This window comes from Brachypodium distachyon, chromosome 2, assembly GCF_000005505.3.
Source record: "Brachypodium distachyon strain Bd21 chromosome 2, Brachypodium_distachyon_v3.0, whole genome shotgun sequence".
Lineage (NCBI taxonomy): Eukaryota > Viridiplantae > Streptophyta > Magnoliopsida > Poales > Poaceae > Brachypodium > Brachypodium distachyon.
In genome coordinates, this window is record NC_016132.3 from 17,186,697 (window position 1) to 17,207,898 (window position 21,202).

Consider the following 21,202-nt stretch of genomic DNA (forward strand, 5'->3'; position numbering starts at 1 on the left):
GGTGGCTCTTGCCAATACGGGCGGCGTACGTGCCTCAATGTCCTCAATGAGCGCAACATCTCGGAGGAGATCCTGAAGCCGTCAGAGCACCCGCAATACCAAGCGTCCAGCTGCGGGACCTTTTGTTCCGTCTATGATCAAATACCAATCGCCATCGATCGTAGTGGAGGCAGCGAGCATCGCCTCAATCTTTTGTTCCGTCTTGTCCGGGAGCCTCGTCCAGCCTCTGTCGTACTGAAAAATCGGACGCAAACCAAAATCGTTACGTCTAGCAATGCTCGCCGTATGTACACTTGAGTAGTTCCGTTCTGCCAACTGCCAAGTGCTGACCACTCGATCCTGCTCCCGCTGTCCATTCCAGTGGTTGGCACTAGTGTCTTCTCCCATGGCCACGAAGCTCCAACGGCTGCCGTAGGCCTTTTTCGGGCTCACGGCGAAGCCTTTGCCGTGCCGTAGGCTTTGAGACGTGTCTCCTGAAATCGTACGTGGAAGGGACCTCTGTCGTACTGAAATCGTACTTTCAGCAATGCTCGCCGGATTGTATATATACACGTAGAAGTTCCATTCTGCCAAGTGCCAACCACTCGATCCTGCTCCCTCTATCCATTCCAGTGGCTCGTTGCCACCTTTCGCGTTTCGCCCATGGCCACGAAGCTCCAATGGCTGCCCGCGCTCCTGCTCCTCCTCCTCTTCCCCATCTTCCTCGTCGGCGGCCTCAAAACCCCCAAAGAAGCCGCCTCCGGCGCCCACAACCCTGTCGTGCTGTTGCCGGGGAACACCTGCAGCCAGATCGAGGCCCGCCTCACCGACGCCTACGACCCGCCGTCCCCGCGCTGCGCCGCGGCCGGCAACGACAACGCCCGTTGGTCCCGCCTATGGAAGAACACCACTGCCCCGGAGCCCGACGCCCCGTGCTTCGCCGACCAGCTCCGCCTCGTCTACGACCACGCCGCCGACGACTACCGCAACCCCCCGGGCGTCCTCACCCGCGCTCTCTCCTTCGGCTCCACCCGCGGCTTCCTCTCCGACACCCCCGCCGACAAGTACATGAACAATCAATCCAATTAACCTCTAAATGGAGTGCCTGATTTTAATCTTTGGTAAGTTTGTTTATTAGGGAACTGTGCATGGGGAGGCTAGTGGAGGCGCTGGAGCGAGCAGGGTACGTCGACGGCGAGACACTCTTCGGCGCGCCGTACGACTTCCGCCACGCGGCGGCACCGCCGGGGAAACCCAACAGGGAGTTCTCCAGGTTCCGACGCAGGCTAAGGACGCTAGTAGAGCACGCGAGCAGGAAGAACGGAGACAAGCCGGTCGTCCTCGTGTCGCACAGCCAGGGCGGCTACTTCGCGCTCGAGTTCCTCAACCGGACCCCGCAACCGTGGCGCACGCGGCTCGTGAAGGACCTGGTGCTGGCTTCCACGGGCGCCGGCGGGTTCGTGCTCTCCATGCAGGGCCTCGCCACCTCCAACAACGCTAACAGCAGCAGAAGCACTGCTTCTTCGCCTGCCAACGTGCTGAAGCAGAGACAAGTGAGCACGAGCTTCGCGAGCGTGTTCACGGCGCTGCCATCGCCCACGGTGTTCGGCCCCGACACGCCGCTGGTGGTGACTCCATCAAAGAGCTACGCGGCGCGGGACATGGCGGAGTTCCTCGCGGCCGTGGCCGGGTTCACGCCGGAGGCCGTGCGGCGCTACGAGACCCGGGCGCTCCCCGTGGCGCTGCGCTTCGGGGCGCCCCTGGTGCCCGTGACCTGCATCAATGGCGTCGGCGTGCCGACGGTGGAGAAGCTCGTGTATGGCCGGGGTGATGGCACGGGACCGGAAGTGGAGTACGGCGATGGTGACGGGGTCGTCAACTTGGCGAGCATTCTGGCGCTTGACGACGTGATCGGTGGGGATCCCAGGCAGGAGGAGTACAAGTCTGTCAAGATCGCTAATATGTCTCACCTCGGCGTTGTCTCGGATGCTCTCGCCCTCGAGGTTTTGGTCGGTGAAATTCTCGGACAACCCCGCGCCGTGCTTATGTCGCGGGTGATGTAGCTGGCATTTTACCAGGCCGGTCCCGGCGTTTCTGTCCACTTAATATCAAATGCGCCAAAAAATTATTATCAGAATCAGTATTAGTACCGATGTCTAGGTCAGTGTTATTTTATATTGCTTACAATCACGTATCACACCTCTATCAGCTCATGCCCTCTGTGCGAATCCCAGGATCTAGCAGTTCATTGACAGAGTGAGGTGAACAAGGGGAGCTGAATGCAAAGTGAAGCTCCGCGTATGAGAGGCCAGAGTAAATACTGAGAATTTTTTTTTGCAGCATCACCAGCTTTCATTTTGGACATTTCAAATTGATGATGCTCGAAGTAAGCAGGCTTCATATGCAACCCCACCAGTGCTGGTCTGAAGTCCTACATGGAAGCAAATTTGTAAACACGTCCACCCCACACGCGTGGTGCAACCAGAGGGTCGTTGGGCAGCGTCTCGAGAGTTGAGACTGTAGGTTCAGAACTGGCACTTTCACTTCTGGTCTGTGTAGACAGCATCGACATCATCGAGTTCAAGCAGCTTAGATACAAGGTCCTTGTTTAGTTCCATGGCCTCGTCATCTACCTGCGCACGTGGCAACGGGTCAGATATAATTTTTTCCCACATATACAAATTCCAGAAATTATTTGAGTGATCGAATACACCACAATCTAATCTCACTATGTGGACAGCATGATGTCACGATCTATGAGTTGCTTTCCCATGATTATTCAACCATCTAAGACGTAAATTGGCCATGTCTCACGCAAGATATGCACTACTGGAAGTCTGGAACTTGACTGGAAGATATGTTGAACCTGAAGTGTCCGGTCAGGATTTTATCAGATCCTGACAGATTGGAATAGCTCAAGAAGATGCACTTATCTTGTTTCCTACTTAGTCTCTGAGTTTAGTTGAACATTCAATTATGGCCAACTGCATCATTTGGAAGTTCATAGTAGCAACCTAAAGATTTGGGGTATGCACTACAGTAGATCAGAAAATAAACTACCAGACTAGAGACCTAACAGTATCTTGAAAATATACCCAAAGATTTGGCAGAGACATGTGGTAAAAATAGCATTTATCCAATTAGTTTCAACTCCTATATAGTACTATGGTAAAAGGAAAACCACATACCTCAATCGGGTTGAGAGGCAGCAGTTCATAGCCATTATCCGTTTCAAATTTTATTCCTTCCTCTTGTAGCTTCGATAGCACAACAGGATAGTTTTCTGATGTAGTAACTATCTTGTAAAACCTGACATGAGACAGAAATTGTAAGAGTAGAATAATAATATATGCGAATCACGATTTCTCTGAAGGAATATTCATGGCTAAATGTAGCAAAATAATCCCTCCGGTTCCATAATAACTGCCATTTTAAATACAGGTAAGGTCAAACTTTGACTACCAATATTTTCAAACATATATAGATTTTTTTTTAAACAAAAACATACTTCCTCCTTTTCACAAAGTACTTTCACAATATGCCAACCTAAAAGGAGGGGGTATATAGATTAGATACTTGAACTTCACTCTTCAAAAGTACTTTCACAATAGGCAGTTTTGCTTGGTTTGCAAGTGTCTTAAAATCAAAATTAGTGGTAAAAGTTGTGTTTGCTGGCCGTGTCGACGTCTAAAATGACAGCTTTTACAGAACAGAGGGAGTAGAGAGTAAAGTAACAGGATATCACATGCACGTTCACAACTATCTGGAGAACCACCTGAACCATGCTCTGAGAAGTTCGTCACGCTGAGGACATGGAGCAGTGATTTCACTTGCTTAAACAGAACTTCTCTATATGCAGTGCTTTTTGAAGGATACAACAGCAGAGAACACCTAACAAGTGTCAATTCACTACTTGTAAGATCTAAGATACTACCTAATGCACATGCGTTCCTACAAAATTATTAATATTATTTTGCATAAGTTGCTTAAACGCATTTTTGCACTTATGTTCCCAAATTTTCTGCTGAATAACAATTATCCAAAATATACACCAATCCAATCAGTTGTAGTCGGGATATGTATATCTACCATATTAAATGGGTGCAATTACATTCATTCACTAGTAATACAAGGAATGGTATCAATGGAGTGAAAGATGACCACCAACTCAGATAGATGAGGATTTAATTGGACAGCGCAGAACTCAAGATTTTCAGATAGTATGATACCTTTCTGTAACTTCTTCAGAGTCATCATCATAATCAAAATTTGGTTCAATTACATCATCAGCACCAGCATCCAAAGCAACAGAGAGTAGTTCGTCCTTATCAGCATCTGTAACTTTTATGTTCACTACGCGAACTTGTCTGAATCTAAACGTAACGGACCCAGGATCAGCCAATTTCGCTGCACAGTCCTTTACCACATTTCTAATATCCGCAATAGATCTTGTAATTTTGTCTGTAAGGACCTCAACGACCATACCTACTCCACCAAAACCATAGACCTGTTCAAATGCTTCACGCACTTAAAACTTTTACAAGAGAAAAAGCAGTGACCCACAAACTTGTTAATTCCTTGAACAAAATTCTACCATATAGCTGCATGGGAAAATTTATTTTATACATGTACAAATAGTATTGCCCTTAGATATGTTATATCATACTGCCCAGATGAGAATCTATCGACAAATTATCATGCCAAATGACAGAGAAGTGGTACCTCATAAACCTTTTCCGTGTAAGTATCCTGGCCCTTTTCTGAAGCTCTTTTCATGTTACGCTCCACAACTTCCTTGGGAACATCAAGCTCCCTTACTTTCTCCAGTATTGCTGCTAAGGCTGTGTTGGATGAAGGATTAGGGCCGCCTTTATTGATGCTGCATGATATGATATCCATATTTAACTGTATAAGGAGCCAGATTAGTTTTAAAAAAAGAGGCCACATGTACTCTGAATCTCTGATGCTTAGGGCCAAAATAATATGAAAACTCATTTTTAAGGAGAATATTGATGCTCCGTCTTATAGGTACAGTGGAGGTATTACCAGCTGCAGCACACACTAGTAATACATTTAGCAATACATCTACAAGTAAAACAATGTTATCCTCCTCAAGTCCTCAATGAGGACATAGTAGTAGTAGACATATTAGCAAAATCTAGTGTGTTGAATTAAATCTACACACCAGATACTGCAAGATACTAAAATATTAGGGTATGACAAAGATATTCGTAGGCAATACAAGCTCACAGGGTCCACAAGACCTACGCGGCAACGATTTCTTTTCCAATTTTGCTGTTGCGCTTCATCTTTTTCAAATTCTGGGCATCCTGAGGCAAAGAAGCAACTGTAGTAAGAATAATTAACAGTTTAAGAATAACAACATTTCACACGCGACAAATACTGTTCCTGTCAATCCTTGTTACAGTACTATTTATCCAATTATCCTAGTGCAATGTACATGAAATTAGCATCACATTTAAGTTAGAAACAACCGAAATTTGGTACCCCTCGCTACATCCACTACATAGAAGCTAGAAACACCCACAGTTTACACAGTGAAGTTGCCACTAACTCTAAACTACTGCGACGTAATGTAAAAGAAAAACATGCCAAGGATAGATCACCTTCCTTCCGGCGATCTTGCAGGAGCGCCGCCCCATACAGAGCGGCTGAAACGTCCAAATCCTCCGCCTACCCAGGTGCCACTGGTACAAACTCCCCTCCTGAGTAGAGCCACTCCCTGATGACAACCCAAGAGAAAAACAGTCAAATGCCCAAACCTTTTGAGAGCTCAAGGGAACTGGATCGGAAGAGGGGAAGGCGAGGACGGGTGCGTTACTGTGGAGAAGGGAGGAGCTCCTGAGAGCCGAGGCGGAGGAGGAAAGCGACGAGGCCCTCTGGAGGAGCGCGCCCAGAGCCCGCGCCGCAGACGCCATGGATGGTGGCGGCGGAGCGCGCGCGGCTGGTGTTCGACGGATGGCCGCTGCCGCCTGCGGCTGGTGGGAGGAATCCCTACAATCTCTGCGCCCGGGCAGAATCCTCGCGCTCTCAGCGCCCTGGGGCTTTTCCGCCCAGGATTTTCCGTGTAGGGTGGGTGGTGTAGGGTGGGTGGGCCTGTCAGCGTGTCTATGTAACCACGGTAAGTCTTGGTACCTGTCGCCGTGTCCTCGCAAGCGCGGCGGTTCGAGTAGTACGTGTGGCAGCGTGGGCTTCCTGAGATTTCTTCTGCCTACTCTTTCTTCCTGCGTTTTCTTTCTTCCGTCATTTCTTTCGGTCGGCGGCGGCGTCTTTCGGTTCCTCACTGCCCCGGCGGCTGCTGCCCCTGTTCTGGCCGTCCTTCTTCGTGTGCACAGTTGCCCTCGCTGGTCTTCTCCCCGGATTTGATGATGCGTGTTGCAGGTTCTTTACGCTTTTCTCCTCTCGGTGTGCGTTTTGATTTGCATCATGTGCTCTTTCGTTGGGGCGGTGGCCTGGCTTGGTCCTCGCCGTGCTTCCGGACCGGCCGAAGTTTGCCGGATCCCCGATTGCCCCCTCCATGGGGCTCTTCTCTGTCTTTTCTTCTGGATGGAGTTTGGCATGCGTGCCTCTGATCTAATTGATTTGATTCAAATCGTCTTGGTGGGGGCTGTCGTTCTGGTGTGCTATGTTGGGCACCGTTTATTCTCCCGCTACATTAATGCTTGCTGTTCTTTGGACACACCTCGATGGTCATGGATTCGGTCGCTTCTTCGAGCACCATTGTGCGGCTCTGTCCTATAAGAGACGTTGATCTTTTGGATTTGGAGGGCTGAACCAGATGGTTAATACTGTGGTGAATATTGTTGCATCTAAATTTTAAAAAATAGTTTTGTAGTGCTAAACCAGATGGTTGATTCATGCGGCGTTCAAGTTCATCTGGGAGTGTGAAATGATCGAGGTGCATGCCCACACAAAGTCCACGGTGCAGGTATTTCAGTTAATCTCTTTGTGTGGTAAATTACTTTGGCTCTGATGAATTCAAGAATTCAAGGTAGTGTTGATTGTCCTGGAGTTTGCCAAACTAAGGAGAGGTCAGTTAAATTATCATTTGGCATAGGTATCTGCGTCTGAGAAGAGTAAGAAACTGTTGTCTGAAGTGAATTTCCCATCTTCAGAATGTTCTCATTAGTATGCTGATAAAGGACTCGACATAGCATACTTAATGTCGACCTTTATTTCATCAGATGTGTAGCTAAGAAAATAGAAAATCTTGAATTGGTTTTCCATTTATCTTTAACTAATGACGCCTATGAAATTTCTTTGGTAATGTATTCTCTTTTGTAGAATGGTGTTGTACTCCTTTTGATGCAAAGCTCTTGAGCACTTCTGTTAATACAAAACCACAAGGATTCCAGTTTTTATTTCTATGGATAGAGTCATAGAGAGGTTCTTCATTGGTGTATGCAAGAACCTGGTGCACTCTTTTACATTCAGTTGTAAATCAGTACTGAAAACTGATAGCCGTCTAAACTAATCTCCTGCATGAGAGATGTTGACATTATGTGTTGTGGTTTCTAACTTATCACAAAAGATATATGACATAATGTTGTATTGTATAAAATACTGTTTTGAACTTTTAGAAAATTATGTGGACAAGTACTTGGATAGAAAAAGGTCATTATGAGTGTTAATATATTTTCTTAAAGTTTAGAGATATGGTTGTTTATTATGCATTGAAGCGAGTTCATTGGTTGGTTTGTTCCCTTTTGCTCGGTCATCAATCGTTGGAAAACATCGTGTATGTGCATTTTAGTCCAACGAAATATTTTCAGTTATGCATTTTATCATATGCATATATGGTAGCATATTGGAGTAACAACACATTCTAATAGTTTTCTTCATTGCATAATATAACGAGCACAAGCTACATAAAGTTAACCAGAATGGGCTAGCATACATATTTTTCGATTGCAGATTACTCGATTCTAGACTGGGAAATGTGATTCCTTTCTTCCCTACCTGTTCACTACAAACTGCAGTGTAGTCTTTGTTTTAAATTTATGGGTAGAGTAAGGTTCAAGATGTTGCACTTTATGTCTTGGAGCTGTTATACTATGTATAACCCACCTAGCATTTTGTGCATTCATTTTAACCAATCTCATCTTCTTGGGATTTAATCGGCTAGCCACTTTGTCCATAGTTAGATCCACATGTGTTAATATATTTGCAATTTCAGGATCATGTTTAGCACATGGCTAGATGCAAAGTTACATTGATCGGTGTTGCTGCAAGGTACATTGTCCTTGCACCTGAGACATTTGTTCAGCTAATGCGTATGTGCTTCTGCATAGGATTGGGATCTGCTCCAGAATATTGTTATTTTGGTTATTTTAATTAGGAATTTAGGATACACGCAGATGACCACTTTTTAATAAGGAATAGTCCAGTCCATGTCATAATTTGTTGGGTTCTCATGCAAATAGAAGAAAAGAAAAAAAAAACTCAAACACGAGATGTTTTCTGATGGTATCTAATTAAAGATGCCATGACAAAAGTGGTGTTATGAATACAACCCTTCTATCACGAAAGGAAGAAGAATTAACTTGAACAGTAAGAGAAAGATATTTTACAGAAGTTCAGTTTTTTTTTTTTGCAAGTTCCCAAGTTGGTAAATGTTGATCTCGCTGATGTGCAAACCATCATGCAAAATGCAGGATAATATTTGATCGGGACAAGAACTGCTACAGGTACAGCATCTGTAATAACTAATATGGTGTTTAATGTATTTTCAAATTTATATGACGGTTGCACATATCCGGTTCCATTCTGTGCAAACTGAAATCTTAGTTCTATCCCGTTCAATGAGAAGCCTTCAGTACGTGATGCAGCTGGGATCAAACATTGTCAGAGGGAATATTATAAAAAATGACAATTCACAAGGTTGGCGTTCTAAAACAGTTCTACCTCTTAGAATGACTAAGTAGTTGGTTCTTAGGTAAGGCATTGTTGGTGCTTGCCAATTTTGTGCCACAATTCAATGCAAGATCTCCATCCATGAGTTAGTTCACATGTAACTCATCTTCCATACTATTCTTAGATTTCTTGCCAAGAAAAGCTATGACATGGCAATGCAGAAGGAAATGTTCACGGTGTAGTCTATTTTCCAATATAAATGCTCATTTCATCTCTACAATCATTTGAAAGTTGCATATTGTGTGGGCATTCAAAAGAATTTACTCCGGTGAATATCTTGATCCTTTGTTAGTCACAAAGGGCCTCAAGCCTTTTGAGAAGGAGCATGATTCATCACAGAAGCATACTACAGATGCAAGTGTACTTAAAATTTCTTTGTGCTTTAAGTTGATTTTATTTTACGCTTCTATAGGGTGGTATCTTTTTTAGGTGCAAGAGCTGAGAACTCTATAGAAGTTGGATTTCATTATATATATTTGTCAAGCTGTACATATGATGCTTAAAAACATGTTTCTACTGTGTTCATAATACAGAATGTAATTGCTAAAATATGAAGGCACACAGAATACTTTTGGTCGTGCCATGATGTGCTCTTATATTTATCACCTACATTTTAATAGGATGGGTATATACTCTATGTCCCATATTAAGTTCTTCGTCCCATATAAAATAAATTAAATTTGTCCAAATATGAATATATTTATGCTTACAAAATATCTACATACATCTGATAGAAAGTCAATGGAAGGGAGTTGCACGCCATCGGAACGGAATGACAGCGCGCCTCTCCTTCTAGTTCAGCAGGACGCGGAGACTGGTACTGTTGTCTGTCCGCCCTAAGTCGTCGGATCAACCGCTCCCACTGACACCTGGACCAGGTGACCCGAAACGGTTTGACACGTGGAGCCGAGAAGAAAAGATCTCTGGAAATGGGTCACGGGACCCAAATGTCAGGGACTACTCCTTTTTCTGGGCCCAGTGAAAGTTCAGGTGTCATCCATCGGAGGCACTCCACTTGGTTATCCAAAGGTCGAAAAATCTCGAGGCCCTCTCGTGTCGTCTCGCCGCTTCCGTTTCCAGCCGCTTCCACGCCCTTCTAGATTTCCGGCGAACTCTCCACTCCCCCCTTCATAAGCTCGCCGCTCTCCTGCCTTAGGCCACAACACTCGAACGCAAGCAGAGTCCAAGCAATTCCACAAGCAAATTTGCAGTCACACCAATCCACATCCACGACGATCAGCAGTTGTAGCACTAGCTGTAGCAGGCAGCCATGAATCCCGACAACTTCACGCACAAGACCAACGAGGCGCTGGTGGCGGCACACGAGGCGGCGTCGGAGGCCGGGCACGCGCAGATCACGCCGCTGCACCTGGCGGCGTCCCTGGCGGGGGACAAGTCCGGGATCCTGCGGCAGGCGATCGCGCAGGCGTCCGGCGGGGACCCGGCCGCGGGGGACTCGTTCGAGCGCGTGCTGAGCGGCGCGCTCAAGAAGCTTCCCTCGCAGTCCCCGCCGCCGGACTCCGTGCCGGCGTCCACGGCGCTCATCAAGGCCATCCGCCGCGCGCAGTCCGCGCAGAAGAAGCGCGGGGACTCCCACCTGGCCGTCGACCAGCTGCTGCTCGGCCTCCTCGAGGACTCCCAGATCTCCGACTGCCTCAAGGAGGCCGGCGTGTCAGCGTCCCGTGTGCGCGCCGAGCTCGAGAAGCTCCGCGGCGGGGACAGCCGCAAGGTCGAGTCCGCGTCCGGCGACACCAACTTCCAGGCGCTCAAGACGTACGGCCGCGACCTCGTGGAGCAGGCCGGGAAGCTCGACCCCGTCATCGGCCGCGACGAGGAGATCCGGCGCGTGGTGCGCATCCTGTCGCGCCGCACCAAGAACAACCCGGTGCTCATCGGCGAGCCCGGCGTCGGCAAGACGGCCGTCGTGGAGGGCCTCGCGCAGCGGATCGTGCGCGGGGACGTGCCCAGCAATCTCCTCGACGTCCGCCTCATCGCGCTCGACATGGGCGCGCTCGTCGCCGGCGCCAAGTACCGCGGCGAGTTCGAGGAGCGGCTCAAGGCCGTGCTCAAGGAGGTGGAGGAGGCCGAGGGGAAGGTGATCCTCTTCATCGACGAGATACACCTCGTCCTCGGCGCTGGCAGGACGGAGGGCTCCATGGACGCCGCCAACCTGTTCAAGCCGATGCTCGCCAGGGGCCAGCTCCGGTGCATCGGCGCCACCACGCTGGAGGAGTACCGGAAATACGTCGAGAAGGACGCCGCGTTCGAGAGGCGGTTCCAGCAGGTGTATGTCGCCGAGCCCAGCGTGGCCGACACCATCAGCATCCTCAGAGGGCTCAAGGAGAAGTACGAAGGCCATCACGGTGTCAGGATCCAGGACCGCGCCATTGTCGTCGCCGCCCAGCTCTCGTCAAGATACATCATGGGTAAGTGCTCTTAAAGTCTTATTACTCTTTGTGCTATTGCCGAATTAACTTGTCATCGGCTTTGAGCTCACACATTCTCTGCTGATTTTGCTCTGCGCAGGCCGGCACCTGCCTGACAAGGCCATCGACCTGGTAGACGAGGCGTGCGCGAACGTGAGGGTGCAGCTGGACAGCCAGCCGGAGGAGATCGACAACCTCGAGCGGAAGAGGATTCAGCTGGAGGTGGAGCTCCACGCGCTGGAGAAGGAGAAGGACAAGGCCAGCAAAGCCCGGCTGGTCGAGGTCCGGAAAGAGCTCGACGACCTGCGGGACAAGCTGCAGCCACTGACGATGAAGTACAGGAAGGAGAAGGAGCGGATCGACGAGATCCGGAAGCTGAAGCAGCGGCGGGAGGAGCTGCAGTTCACGCTGCAGGAGGCCGAGCGGCGCATGGACCTGGCCCGCGTCGCCGACCTCAAGTACGGCGCGCTCATGGAGATCGATGCCGCCATCGCCAAGCTGGAGGGGGAGACCGGGGAGAACCTGATGCTCACCGAGACCGTCGGCCCCGAGCAGATCGCCGAGGTGGTCAGCCGGTGGACCGGCATCCCCGTGACCCGGCTCGGGCAGAACGACAAGGAGAGGCTCGTCGGCATGGCCGACCGGCTGCACACGAGGGTCGTCGGGCAGACGGAGGCCGTGAACGCCGTCGCCGAGGCGGTGCTGAGGTCGCGGGCCGGCCTCGGCAGGCCGCAGCAGCCCACCGGGTCCTTCCTCTTCCTCGGCCCGACCGGCGTCGGCAAGACGGAGCTCGCCAAGGCCCTTGCAGAGCAGCTGTTCGACGACGAGAACCTGCTCGTCCGCATCGACATGTCCGAGTACATGGAGCAGCACTCCGTCGCCCGCCTCATCGGAGCACCACCTGGGTAAGCACATGCTCTCTGAATGTTCTTCGCTGCAATTTTTTTATCTGTAAACAAAGACTGAATGTGATTTCTTCTTGTGAATAATGAAGCTACGTTGGGCATGAGGAAGGAGGGCAACTGACGGAGCAGGTGAGGAGGAGGCCGTACAGCGTGATCCTGTTCGACGAGGTGGAGAAGGCGCACGTGGCGGTGTTCAACACGCTCCTCCAGGTGCTCGACGACGGCCGGCTGACCGACGGGCAAGGCAGGACGGTGGACTTCCGGAACACCGTGATCATCATGACCTCCAACCTCGGCGCCGAGCACCTCCTCGCCGGGATGGTGGGGAAGAACTCCATGAAGGTCGCTCGCGATCTCGTCATGCAGGAGGTATGCATGAATTTCACTTCCAGAATCCACAATGTACTATTGTCCTATCCTCCTCTGCAATTTGGTGCTCATTTTCGTGTGGCTTTGTGTGTTTGCAGGTGAGGAGGCACTTCCGGCCGGAGCTGCTGAACCGGCTGGACGAGATCGTGGTGTTCGACCCTCTGTCCCATGAGCAGCTCAGGAAGGTCGCCCGTCTTCAGATGAAGGACGTGGCCGTCCGCCTCGCCGAGAGGGGCATCGCCTTGGCCGTCACCGACGCCGCGCTGGACGTCATCTTGTCCCTGGCTTACGACCCAGTACGTGACCCCCATCCATCCACCATTGTCTTCCACAAAATTCCCCATGTAGGAGTATCAAGTTGTACCAACTCTGACATTGATTTCGACTGTGATCATCAGGTGTATGGGGCGAGGCCGATCAGGAGGTGGATCGAGAAGAGGGTGGTGACGCAGCTGTCCAAGATGCTGATCCAGGAGGAGATCGACGAGAACTGCACGGTGTACATCGACGCGTCGGCCAACAAGGACGAGCTGGCCTACAGGGTGGACCGGAGCGGCGGGCTGGTGAACGCCGAGACGGGACAGAGGTCGGACATCCTCATCCAGGTGCCCAACGGCGCCGTCGGCGGCGGCGAGGCCGCGCAGGCCGTCAAGAAGATGAGGATCATGGAGGAGGACGGCATGGACGAAGACGTCTGAAGCAAAAAAAGAAAAAAGGCTCGGTCGTGTCCGGCAGAGAAGCGCCGGGCGTGCGTGCCCTGTCGTGTCGATGCGTGATTTCCAGTGAGGCCAGAAAAATGGCGATCTTCTTGTACTTTCGTAGGTTTGTTGGTTGGTTGTTGTTTGGGACCGAGTCAGCTCTGGATATCCTTTTGTGGTTTCGAAGTGTAAGTTCGTGAGATGGGTTCAACGGAAGAAATACAATATCGAATTTACCTTCGATTGATTTTGGATCTTTACCTTGGAATGATTTCCTTCTTGAATTTGCAAAACGAAACTAGTCGTCAAAGCTGGAATAGCTCAGTTGGCCAGAGCGTGTGGCTGTTAACCACAAGGTCGGAGGTTCAAGCCCTCCTTCTAGCGAGTTTATATTTTTTTTTCATTTTTCCTCCCTCGGGTACAAAATATAGGCACAAGATCTGTCAGCTGTCATAACTCATAAGCTGTTTGTGAGGATGGGGGACATTAATTCTGGAAAGCAAAGAAGTCAAACCAAATATGCCAAAGTCTCGGGCTGAAGAAAAACCGAATCAGACTCTGCAGATGCTGTCATGCCCAAAGAATCTCACTTCAGAACAAGCTCAGGCCGACAACAGTTGATGAACTACAGTATGAAGACACCATGTTTTTGAATGGAAAGAAGCAGCCGAGCGTACAACAAACTGAGCAAAATGTTAAATGTTAAGCATCTTCTTTGGTAGCACATTTTAACTGTTCTTTTGAGAATTGATTTACACGAAAAGATAGACCAATAGTAATCCATATGAACAACGAATTATCCATGAACGAAAATTCATGACCATCAGGCCATAAGTATACTGATGAGTTACTGACAAACAACCAAGCAAGCCCTGTAGAAGCATCTCATATGGATTTTAAGACATGGACCAGGACCATGCGATATTGTGCAAGGTATACACAATTTTAGGTGACTGTGTAGTTAAATTTTTTTTGTCACATCTTTAATACCTACACTTGATCTAAAAAGGACAACAAGCTCCACCTGTTCCTGATCATAGTTGAGGTCTAGCCTGGAGATAGCTCAGTTGACAGTTTGCATGTCGGATGTCATATAGGTCCTTGTTCTATATATTTACAGGCCATTACTGTGGTCTTATGTTGTTCATTAGCTGAGCAAAGGGCGCCCTATCCATGAACACCACCGTTCCATCATCTGCAAAATGATGCCGATCCCAGTTTGGACCCACAAACCATTCCACAGCCGCGCCCCTAAGCAAGCCACCTAACTGTGATTATCAAAGGGAACTGATAAGATAATTATTTTGTTTTGTTGCCTACTCCTTCCGATTCTAAATTCTTGTCTCAAATTTGTCCAAATGTGGATGTATCTACTCTTAAAAAGCGTCTAGATACATTTAATATTTCGACAACAATTTAGGATCGGATGGAGTAGTAATTTGTGTGAAAAATTAGAGACGCACATGGCCCCAGTTGTTAATGAAGCGCCATAGGATTAGGCCAATGCCCTGTGAAACGTGACACATGAGATTAGCAGATGGATTGAAGCAAATGAGCGAAGATGTAAATCAGTACCGCATTAAGCAGAACATCATATCTAATGTGCTTTAAAGTTTCCTCTGATTTTTCCAAATACTCTTGGTTCCTCCACACGTAAACCGCTTGTGCACCAATCTGATCATCAAGGTAGAGTCGTTTAATCAGTGATACTGTGCAAGTAAATTAACCAGGGATGTCTTAATCGCTCTGTAGGGTAAAATATGTATTGTTGGTAATCATAAGTAGGACAACAAATGCAGAAGTACAGCATATAAAACCGTTCACAATATATGCTAGTTCAGTCAAGTCGTGCAACACGGATACGTGGGTCACGTAATTTATTTCACGTTCGAGACATTTGAATATGGGAACAATTTATCCATAAAACCATGTGAGCAATATAATATTTGGACATTCAGAATATGTGGGTACTCTCCAAATGGCTTCGCTAGCTTAATATAAGATTAATGTGAATATTATTTTTGTGGGTAAGATTAATGCATTACTATCTATGTTCTGATCTATAACTAGCTACTTCACAATAATGTAATCTTCCTACCAAATTATAAACTTAAGGGTTAAGCACACATGATTTTTGTACTACACATGATTGTATTTCTACTATATCTAGCAATAAATTGAACATACCAATCCACAGATAGCACCAGATGCACCGATAGAAGGGCGAGCGGAAAACCAGTAGCTCATAAGTGAACCTGTTACAGATCCATGAATAAAAAGTTACAGTAGTTATGAAAGAAAATTTTACACAAGACCAAAGCGAATATGGATTACCGAAAACAGATACCAATGGCAAAGAAAGACTGTGATTCCTGAAGTGCAGTAAATAGCTAGAAATCTTCTAGGGCCAGTAGCCTCTTCCACTTCAGGCCCAACCTCACGCAAAGAAACATTATTTACCTGCATCATCAGGATGATAGGAAGTTAGCAGTTACCATACCTAGATTACGACTGCAATATCAACTGAAGCAGAAACTCGTACAGCAAGGTGAATCAAACCCCCATGAAGAAGACATGATGTTGCCAAACGCCAGATTTGCCCTTTTTTAATCAGGGCGTTATCCTTCAATGGTAAATCATTGTTTCGATCGAATTGTTAGTATGAAAATCAAGAGAATATTGGTGGACTAGAAATTTCAACCTACAGACAGAGCCAACCCACCCTAATTCCCCACATACGAAGCTTCCTATTTGTTACTGCATCTCCAGATGAACCCTTTAAAAAAATTAAAAAAAATGAGAAAGGGTTAATTGATCAAAAAAGGCCGAAGCAAGCTATACTTTTCATCGAATACAAAGAACCCTACAAAGAAATCAAGCAGATTACACTTAGCATCGACTTACAGAAGATTAGCAGCAATAATAACATCAGTCCAACTCCAATGATTCTTCTCCTTGTCGGTTCATGGTCCTGAGGCCCCATGGGCGGCAAACCTTGCTTACTGAGGTCTGGTGTCCCATCTGATCCGTTCCCGTTGAGAAGGGGTATAGCAGAACAGCAAACAAAGCATACATTTGTGAATGCCCCAAGAATGCGGCGGGGCGCCGTAGACGACGACTGTGATCCTCCTCCAGACCGACTGTTGCCTATCCTCGGCAAGACATGGAAATTCCGCACGCCCTGCAGATTGCAAAATGGCATAAATAATTGGAACATCAAGAAACTGAACTAGTGAAGCACAAAGGCAAATTAACCCAGCTGTCTGGGATTTTGGGTGGAATCAGGAAACAGTACCGGCGAGCGGTGGAGGAAACCGACGAGACGTTTGCCGACGACGCTTGTTGCGAGGTTGGCACCGGAAGAGGAGCCAGGAGGCGGCGGAAGAGGCCTCCTGAGCGAGCAGAGCAGTAGCCTCGTCGCCATTGGAGCTGCCATGGCCTGCGTCTTCGATCGCGTGGATGCCTTTCGATTCGAGGTTTTGTCTCACTTCATAATAATGGGGTTCTGATCGGTAGAGATTAGGGCGGTTTACTAGTAGGCGACGACTAGGAATCAGTATTATTACCGCCGTCAGATTTTTTTTGAGAGCACATACCGCTGGCCTCGTGGGCTGAGCCCACCACCCTTGCGTCGTTACCAAGACAACAAAAGGCTATATTAGGAAACACTAAAATTGAGTTTTTATTTTAACAGCAACACTAAAATTGAGCTAACCAGGAGCTACCAGCATTTGGGCCGGCGCGATCCGTTCGGCCAAAACAGACCAAAACCGCAGTAAAGCGGGGTGATCCATTTCCACCCCGTCCGCTTTTTCGTCCGATTGGACACATTTTCGTCCCGAATTTGGGGCAGGATGTGGACCCAAAGGGCTCCGTGACTGGGCGCGATGACCAGGCACCGGAGCTGGAGGACGATGCGCCAGAGGCGAAAGAGTCTACACCAGAGCCGCGCGACTAGGCGGGTGAAGGGGATCAGTCCCTGGAACTGGCGACTGCTCGCCCCGGCAAACCTTCGACCTGCTTGCGCACTCCGGACAATCACGCAAGTGATTTAACTCCTTCACAATGCTTTGTACTTCCCTTGCAATTGCGCTGCCGATTGGATTAAGAGTTGAGTACCGACTCGAGTAGATGCAATCCTTCTTGCTCCTCCAAAGCTTCCACCATTGCCTTTGCTCGGTTGCCTATGTTATTGTCAACTTGTAGCTACATGGTGTCCTTCTTTTACACTCCATTGGGGACTCTTTAACCCCTTTGTTGGAGATAATTTCACTAGTGGCACTCTCTGTGATCATGTCACTTCTTCATCGCTCTTTCTGCTCATTCCATCGGGGTTCTTTCGCCCTTCTAGTGGAGAGTTTGTGTACTCCTACCGTGCGTGATTGATGAGCCAGAGTCTTCTCTTGTCCTTGTGTTCTCTCCCCAATTTCCCCGAGATTCTATCGTCCTTCCGGGGGCGAGTTCTTCAAGGCTCCGGACGGATGATGGTGTCGCTCCCTGCTTGGTGATAGCTGCGGTTCTCTTAGCTAGAGGTATCGGTGTTTGCAATGGTTGATCTCTTCTTTTGGGATCAGTTGGACTATCTATGAGCTTTTAGATTTAAATGCAATTAAAAAAGGTAGCCGTCGGCTTGTGACGTGTCTTTCTTCCCCCCCTAGTGTAATCCTATGGTTCTTTGAAGTAACATATTCAGGTGGGGAATCTCCCCCCTCCCTTGATTGCCTCAAAAAAAAATCCATATGAACAATGAATCATCCATGAACCAATATTCATGACCATCAGGCCAAGTATAGTGACAAACAACCTAGCAAACCCTGTAGAAGCATCTCTTGTAGATTTTAAGGCATGGAGCAGAATTTTAGCTGACTGCGTAGTTAAAAGAATTCTGTCACACCTTTAATACGTACACTTGATCTAAAAGGGACAACAAGCTCCAACTATTCCTAATCCTAGTTGAGGTCTAGCCTGGAGATAACGGTCCTTGTTCTATATATGTACAGGCCATTACTGTGGTCTTATGCTGTTCATTAGCTGAGCAAATGGCGCTCTATCCTTGAACACCACTGTTCCGTCCTCTGCAACATGATGTTCATTCCAGTTTGGACCGACAAACCATTCCACAGCCGCGCCCCCGAGAAAGCCACCTAACTGTGATTATCAAGGAACTGATAAGATAATTATTTTGTTTTGTTGCCCAGTAATTTGTGTGAAAAAATAGGAAAGTACATGGGCCCAGTTGTCAATGCGGCGAAATAGGAATAGGCCAATGCCCTGTCAAACATAACACGTGAGATCAGCAAATGGATTGAAGCAGGTGCACGCCAAAAACAAAGGAAAACTAAAATCTAATGAGTGAAGATGTAAATCAGTACCAAATTAATGAGAACATCATATCTAATGTCCTTTAAAGTTTCCTCTGCGTTTTCCAAATACTTTTGGTTCCTCCACACGTAAACAGCCTGTGCACCAACCTGATCATGAAGGTAATTAATAAAGTCGTTCAATCAGTGATACTGTTTAAGTAAATTAATCAGGGGTGTCTTAATCGCTCTGTAGGGTAAAATATGTATTGTTGGTAATCGTAAGTAGGACAACATTGAAATGCAGAAGTACAACATATTAAATTGTTCACAGTATATGCCAGTTCAGTCAAGACGTGCAATATGTATGCGTGGGTCACGTAATTTATTTATTTATTTATTGCACATTCGAGACATTTGAATGGGAGCAATTTGTCCATAAAAACCATGTGAGGAATATAATATTTAGACATTAATATGTGGGTACTCTCCAAATGGCTTCGCTAGCTAAGTATAAGATTAATGTATTTTTCTACTACCCTGTCTAGCAATAAATTGAACATACCAAACCAGTAGCTCATAAGTGAACCTGTTACAGATTCATGAATGAAAAGTTACGGTAATGAAATTACACAAGACCAAAACAATATGGATTACCGAAAACAGATAACAATGGAAAAGAAAGAGACCTGCGAGTGCTGAAGTGCAGTAAATAGCTAGAAATCTTCTAGGGCCAGTAGCCTCTTCCACTTCAGGCCCAACCACATGCAAAGAATAAGCATTTACCTGCATCATCAGGATGATAGGAAGTTAGCAGCTACCATATATACCTAGATTACGACAGTAATATCAACTGAAGCAGAAACTCGTACAGCAAGGTGAAACAAACCCCCATGAAGAAGAGATGATGTTGCCAAACGCCAGATTTGCCCTTTTTTAATCAGGGCGTTGTCCTTCAATGGTAAACCATTGTTTCAATCGCATTAGTATGAAAATCAAGAGAATATCGGTGGACTAGAAATTTCAACCTACAGAGCCAACCCACCTTAATTCCCCACATAAGAAGCTTCCTATTTCTTACTGCATCTACGGCATGAACCCTTTGAAGAAAGCAAAAGAACAAAAAGGGTTAATCAACAAAGGCAGAAGTAAGCTACTCCCTCCGTTCCTAAATTCTTGTCGTGGTTTTAGTTCAAATTACTTATCATCGAATAGAAAGAAAAATCACGCAGATTACACTTAGCATTGACTTACAGAGATTAGCAGCGATAAAAACATCAGTCCGACTCCAATGCCTCTTCTCCTCATTGGTTCCATGGTCCTGAGGCCCCATGGGCGGCAAACCTGGCTTACTGAGGTCTGGTGTCCCATCTGATTCGTTCCCGTTGAGAAGGGGTATAGCAGAAAAGCAAACGAAGGATACATTCGTGAATGCCCCAAGAATGCGGCGGGGTGATCCTCCTCCAGACCGACTGTTGCCTATCCTCGGCAAGACATGGAAATTCAGCGCGCCCTTCGCATTGCAAAATTTGGCCCATTAGAGAAACGACGACATAAATAATTGGAAGATCAAGAAACTTGAACTGCTGAAGTTCAAAAGCAAATTAACCCAGCTGTCTGGGATTTTGGGTGGAATAATCAAGAAACGGTACCGGTGAGCGGTGTAGGAGACCGACGAGGCGATTTTTCCCGAAGACGCTTGCGAGGTTGGCACCGGAAGAGGAGCCAGGAGGCGGCGGAAGTGGCCTCCTGAGCGAGCGGAGCAGTAGCCTCGTCGCCATTGGAGCTGCCATCGCCTGCGTCTTCGATCGCGTGGATGCCTTTTTTTAGGTGAAAACGTGCAGAGTTTAACAATAATGGGGTTATGATCGGAAGAAAGCAGGACAGTTTAGGGCATGTACAATTGGGTGATGTCAGCTTTCTCTTAGCGACGTCACATAGGATAAAATCTGATGTGGAAGAGAGAGAAACGAAGAAAAGACACAAGCCTTCTCTTAATTAAGAGATGATCTCTTCACAAAAATGATAAGACAAATTTACCATTGTACTAAAATTCACCTTTTCTTAGCATTTATTTAGTTAATTTTATTCATCTAAACATTAATTCTAAGATAGAACACTAAGAGATAATCCATTGTACAACATGTTTTGTTGTCTTTTCTAATTGACGTGGAATGCCTGAGATAAAACAGTTTTATAAACCATTGTACGTTACCTTACAAGTCGGCGACGACCACGCTGACCAGGAGTCAGTATTAACCGATGGATCAGACGCCGACCACGCTGACCAGGAGTCAGTATTAACCGATGGATCAGACACCACCCTTTTACGTCGTTACCAAGGCAACCAAAAGCTAATTAGGAAACACTACAATTGCCGGATTGAGGTAGCCAGGAGCTACTACAACGTTTTGTGTCCTGAAGACCTAAACCATCTGATCCGATTATCGGACGGTGCATAATCTTCCGGTCGTCCGTTGCGCCCACAAGGGGCACCTTACGGCCGCGCTAAGAGAGACTCTCCTTCCATCTAAAAGAGATATATTTCTGATGTATAAAAATGTTAATTTCCAAATTATAGGATAATTATG

General features: G+C 47.2%; 3 protein-coding genes and 1 non-coding gene across 6 annotated transcripts; 3 read left to right on the plus strand and 1 right to left on the minus strand.

Moving 5' to 3' along the window:
- The first annotated feature begins 416 nt into the window (after positions 1–416).
- On the plus strand, positions 417–2,113 carry LOC100825103 (lecithin-cholesterol acyltransferase-like 1). Of its 2 annotated transcripts, none has more exons than XM_010232850.3 (2): positions 417–1,043; positions 1,106–2,113. In XM_010232850.3, the coding sequence occupies exons 1-2, from the start codon at positions 643–645 to the stop codon at positions 2,040–2,042; spliced, it is 1,338 nt and encodes a 445-aa protein (XP_010231152.1). In that variant the 5' UTR covers positions 417–642; the 3' UTR covers positions 2,043–2,113. The 2 variants fall into 2 exon arrangements, with proteins under 2 accessions (XP_010231152.1, XP_003568079.1); XM_003568031.4 differs by having other exon boundaries at positions 425–1,043; positions 1,118–2,113.
- LOC100825410 (probable transcriptional regulatory protein At2g25830) lies at positions 2,093–6,090 on the minus strand. 2 transcript variants are annotated; one of them, XM_003568032.4, is made up of 7 exons: positions 5,822–6,090; positions 5,607–5,722; positions 5,248–5,309; positions 4,702–4,858; positions 4,209–4,486; positions 3,168–3,288; positions 2,093–2,612 (listed from the first exon to the last, which is right to left on the minus strand). In XM_003568032.4, exons 1-7 carry the CDS (start codon positions 5,916–5,918, stop codon positions 2,520–2,522), a joined length of 924 nt encoding a protein of 307 aa, XP_003568080.1. In that variant the 5' UTR covers positions 5,919–6,090; the 3' UTR covers positions 2,093–2,519. The 2 variants fall into 2 exon arrangements, with proteins under 2 accessions (XP_003568080.1, XP_024314452.1); XM_024458684.1 differs by lacking the exon at positions 5,822–6,090 and having other exon boundaries at positions 5,230–5,309; positions 5,607–5,694.
- Positions 6,091–9,930: 3,840 nt separating this feature from the next.
- LOC100825913 (chaperone protein ClpB1) lies at positions 9,931–13,571 on the plus strand. The gene is made up of 5 exons (XM_003568034.4): positions 9,931–11,339; positions 11,440–12,244; positions 12,334–12,613; positions 12,712–12,909; positions 13,012–13,571. Exons 1-5 carry the CDS (start codon positions 10,184–10,186, stop codon positions 13,309–13,311), a joined length of 2,739 nt encoding a protein of 912 aa, XP_003568082.1. The 5' UTR covers positions 9,931–10,183; the 3' UTR covers positions 13,312–13,571.
- Positions 13,572–13,621: 50 nt separating this feature from the next.
- Positions 13,622–13,695, plus strand: TRNAN-GUU. The gene has a single exon. It is a non-coding gene; the product is annotated as a tRNA-Asn (tRNA).
- Positions 13,696–21,202: the final 7,507 nt, after the last annotated feature.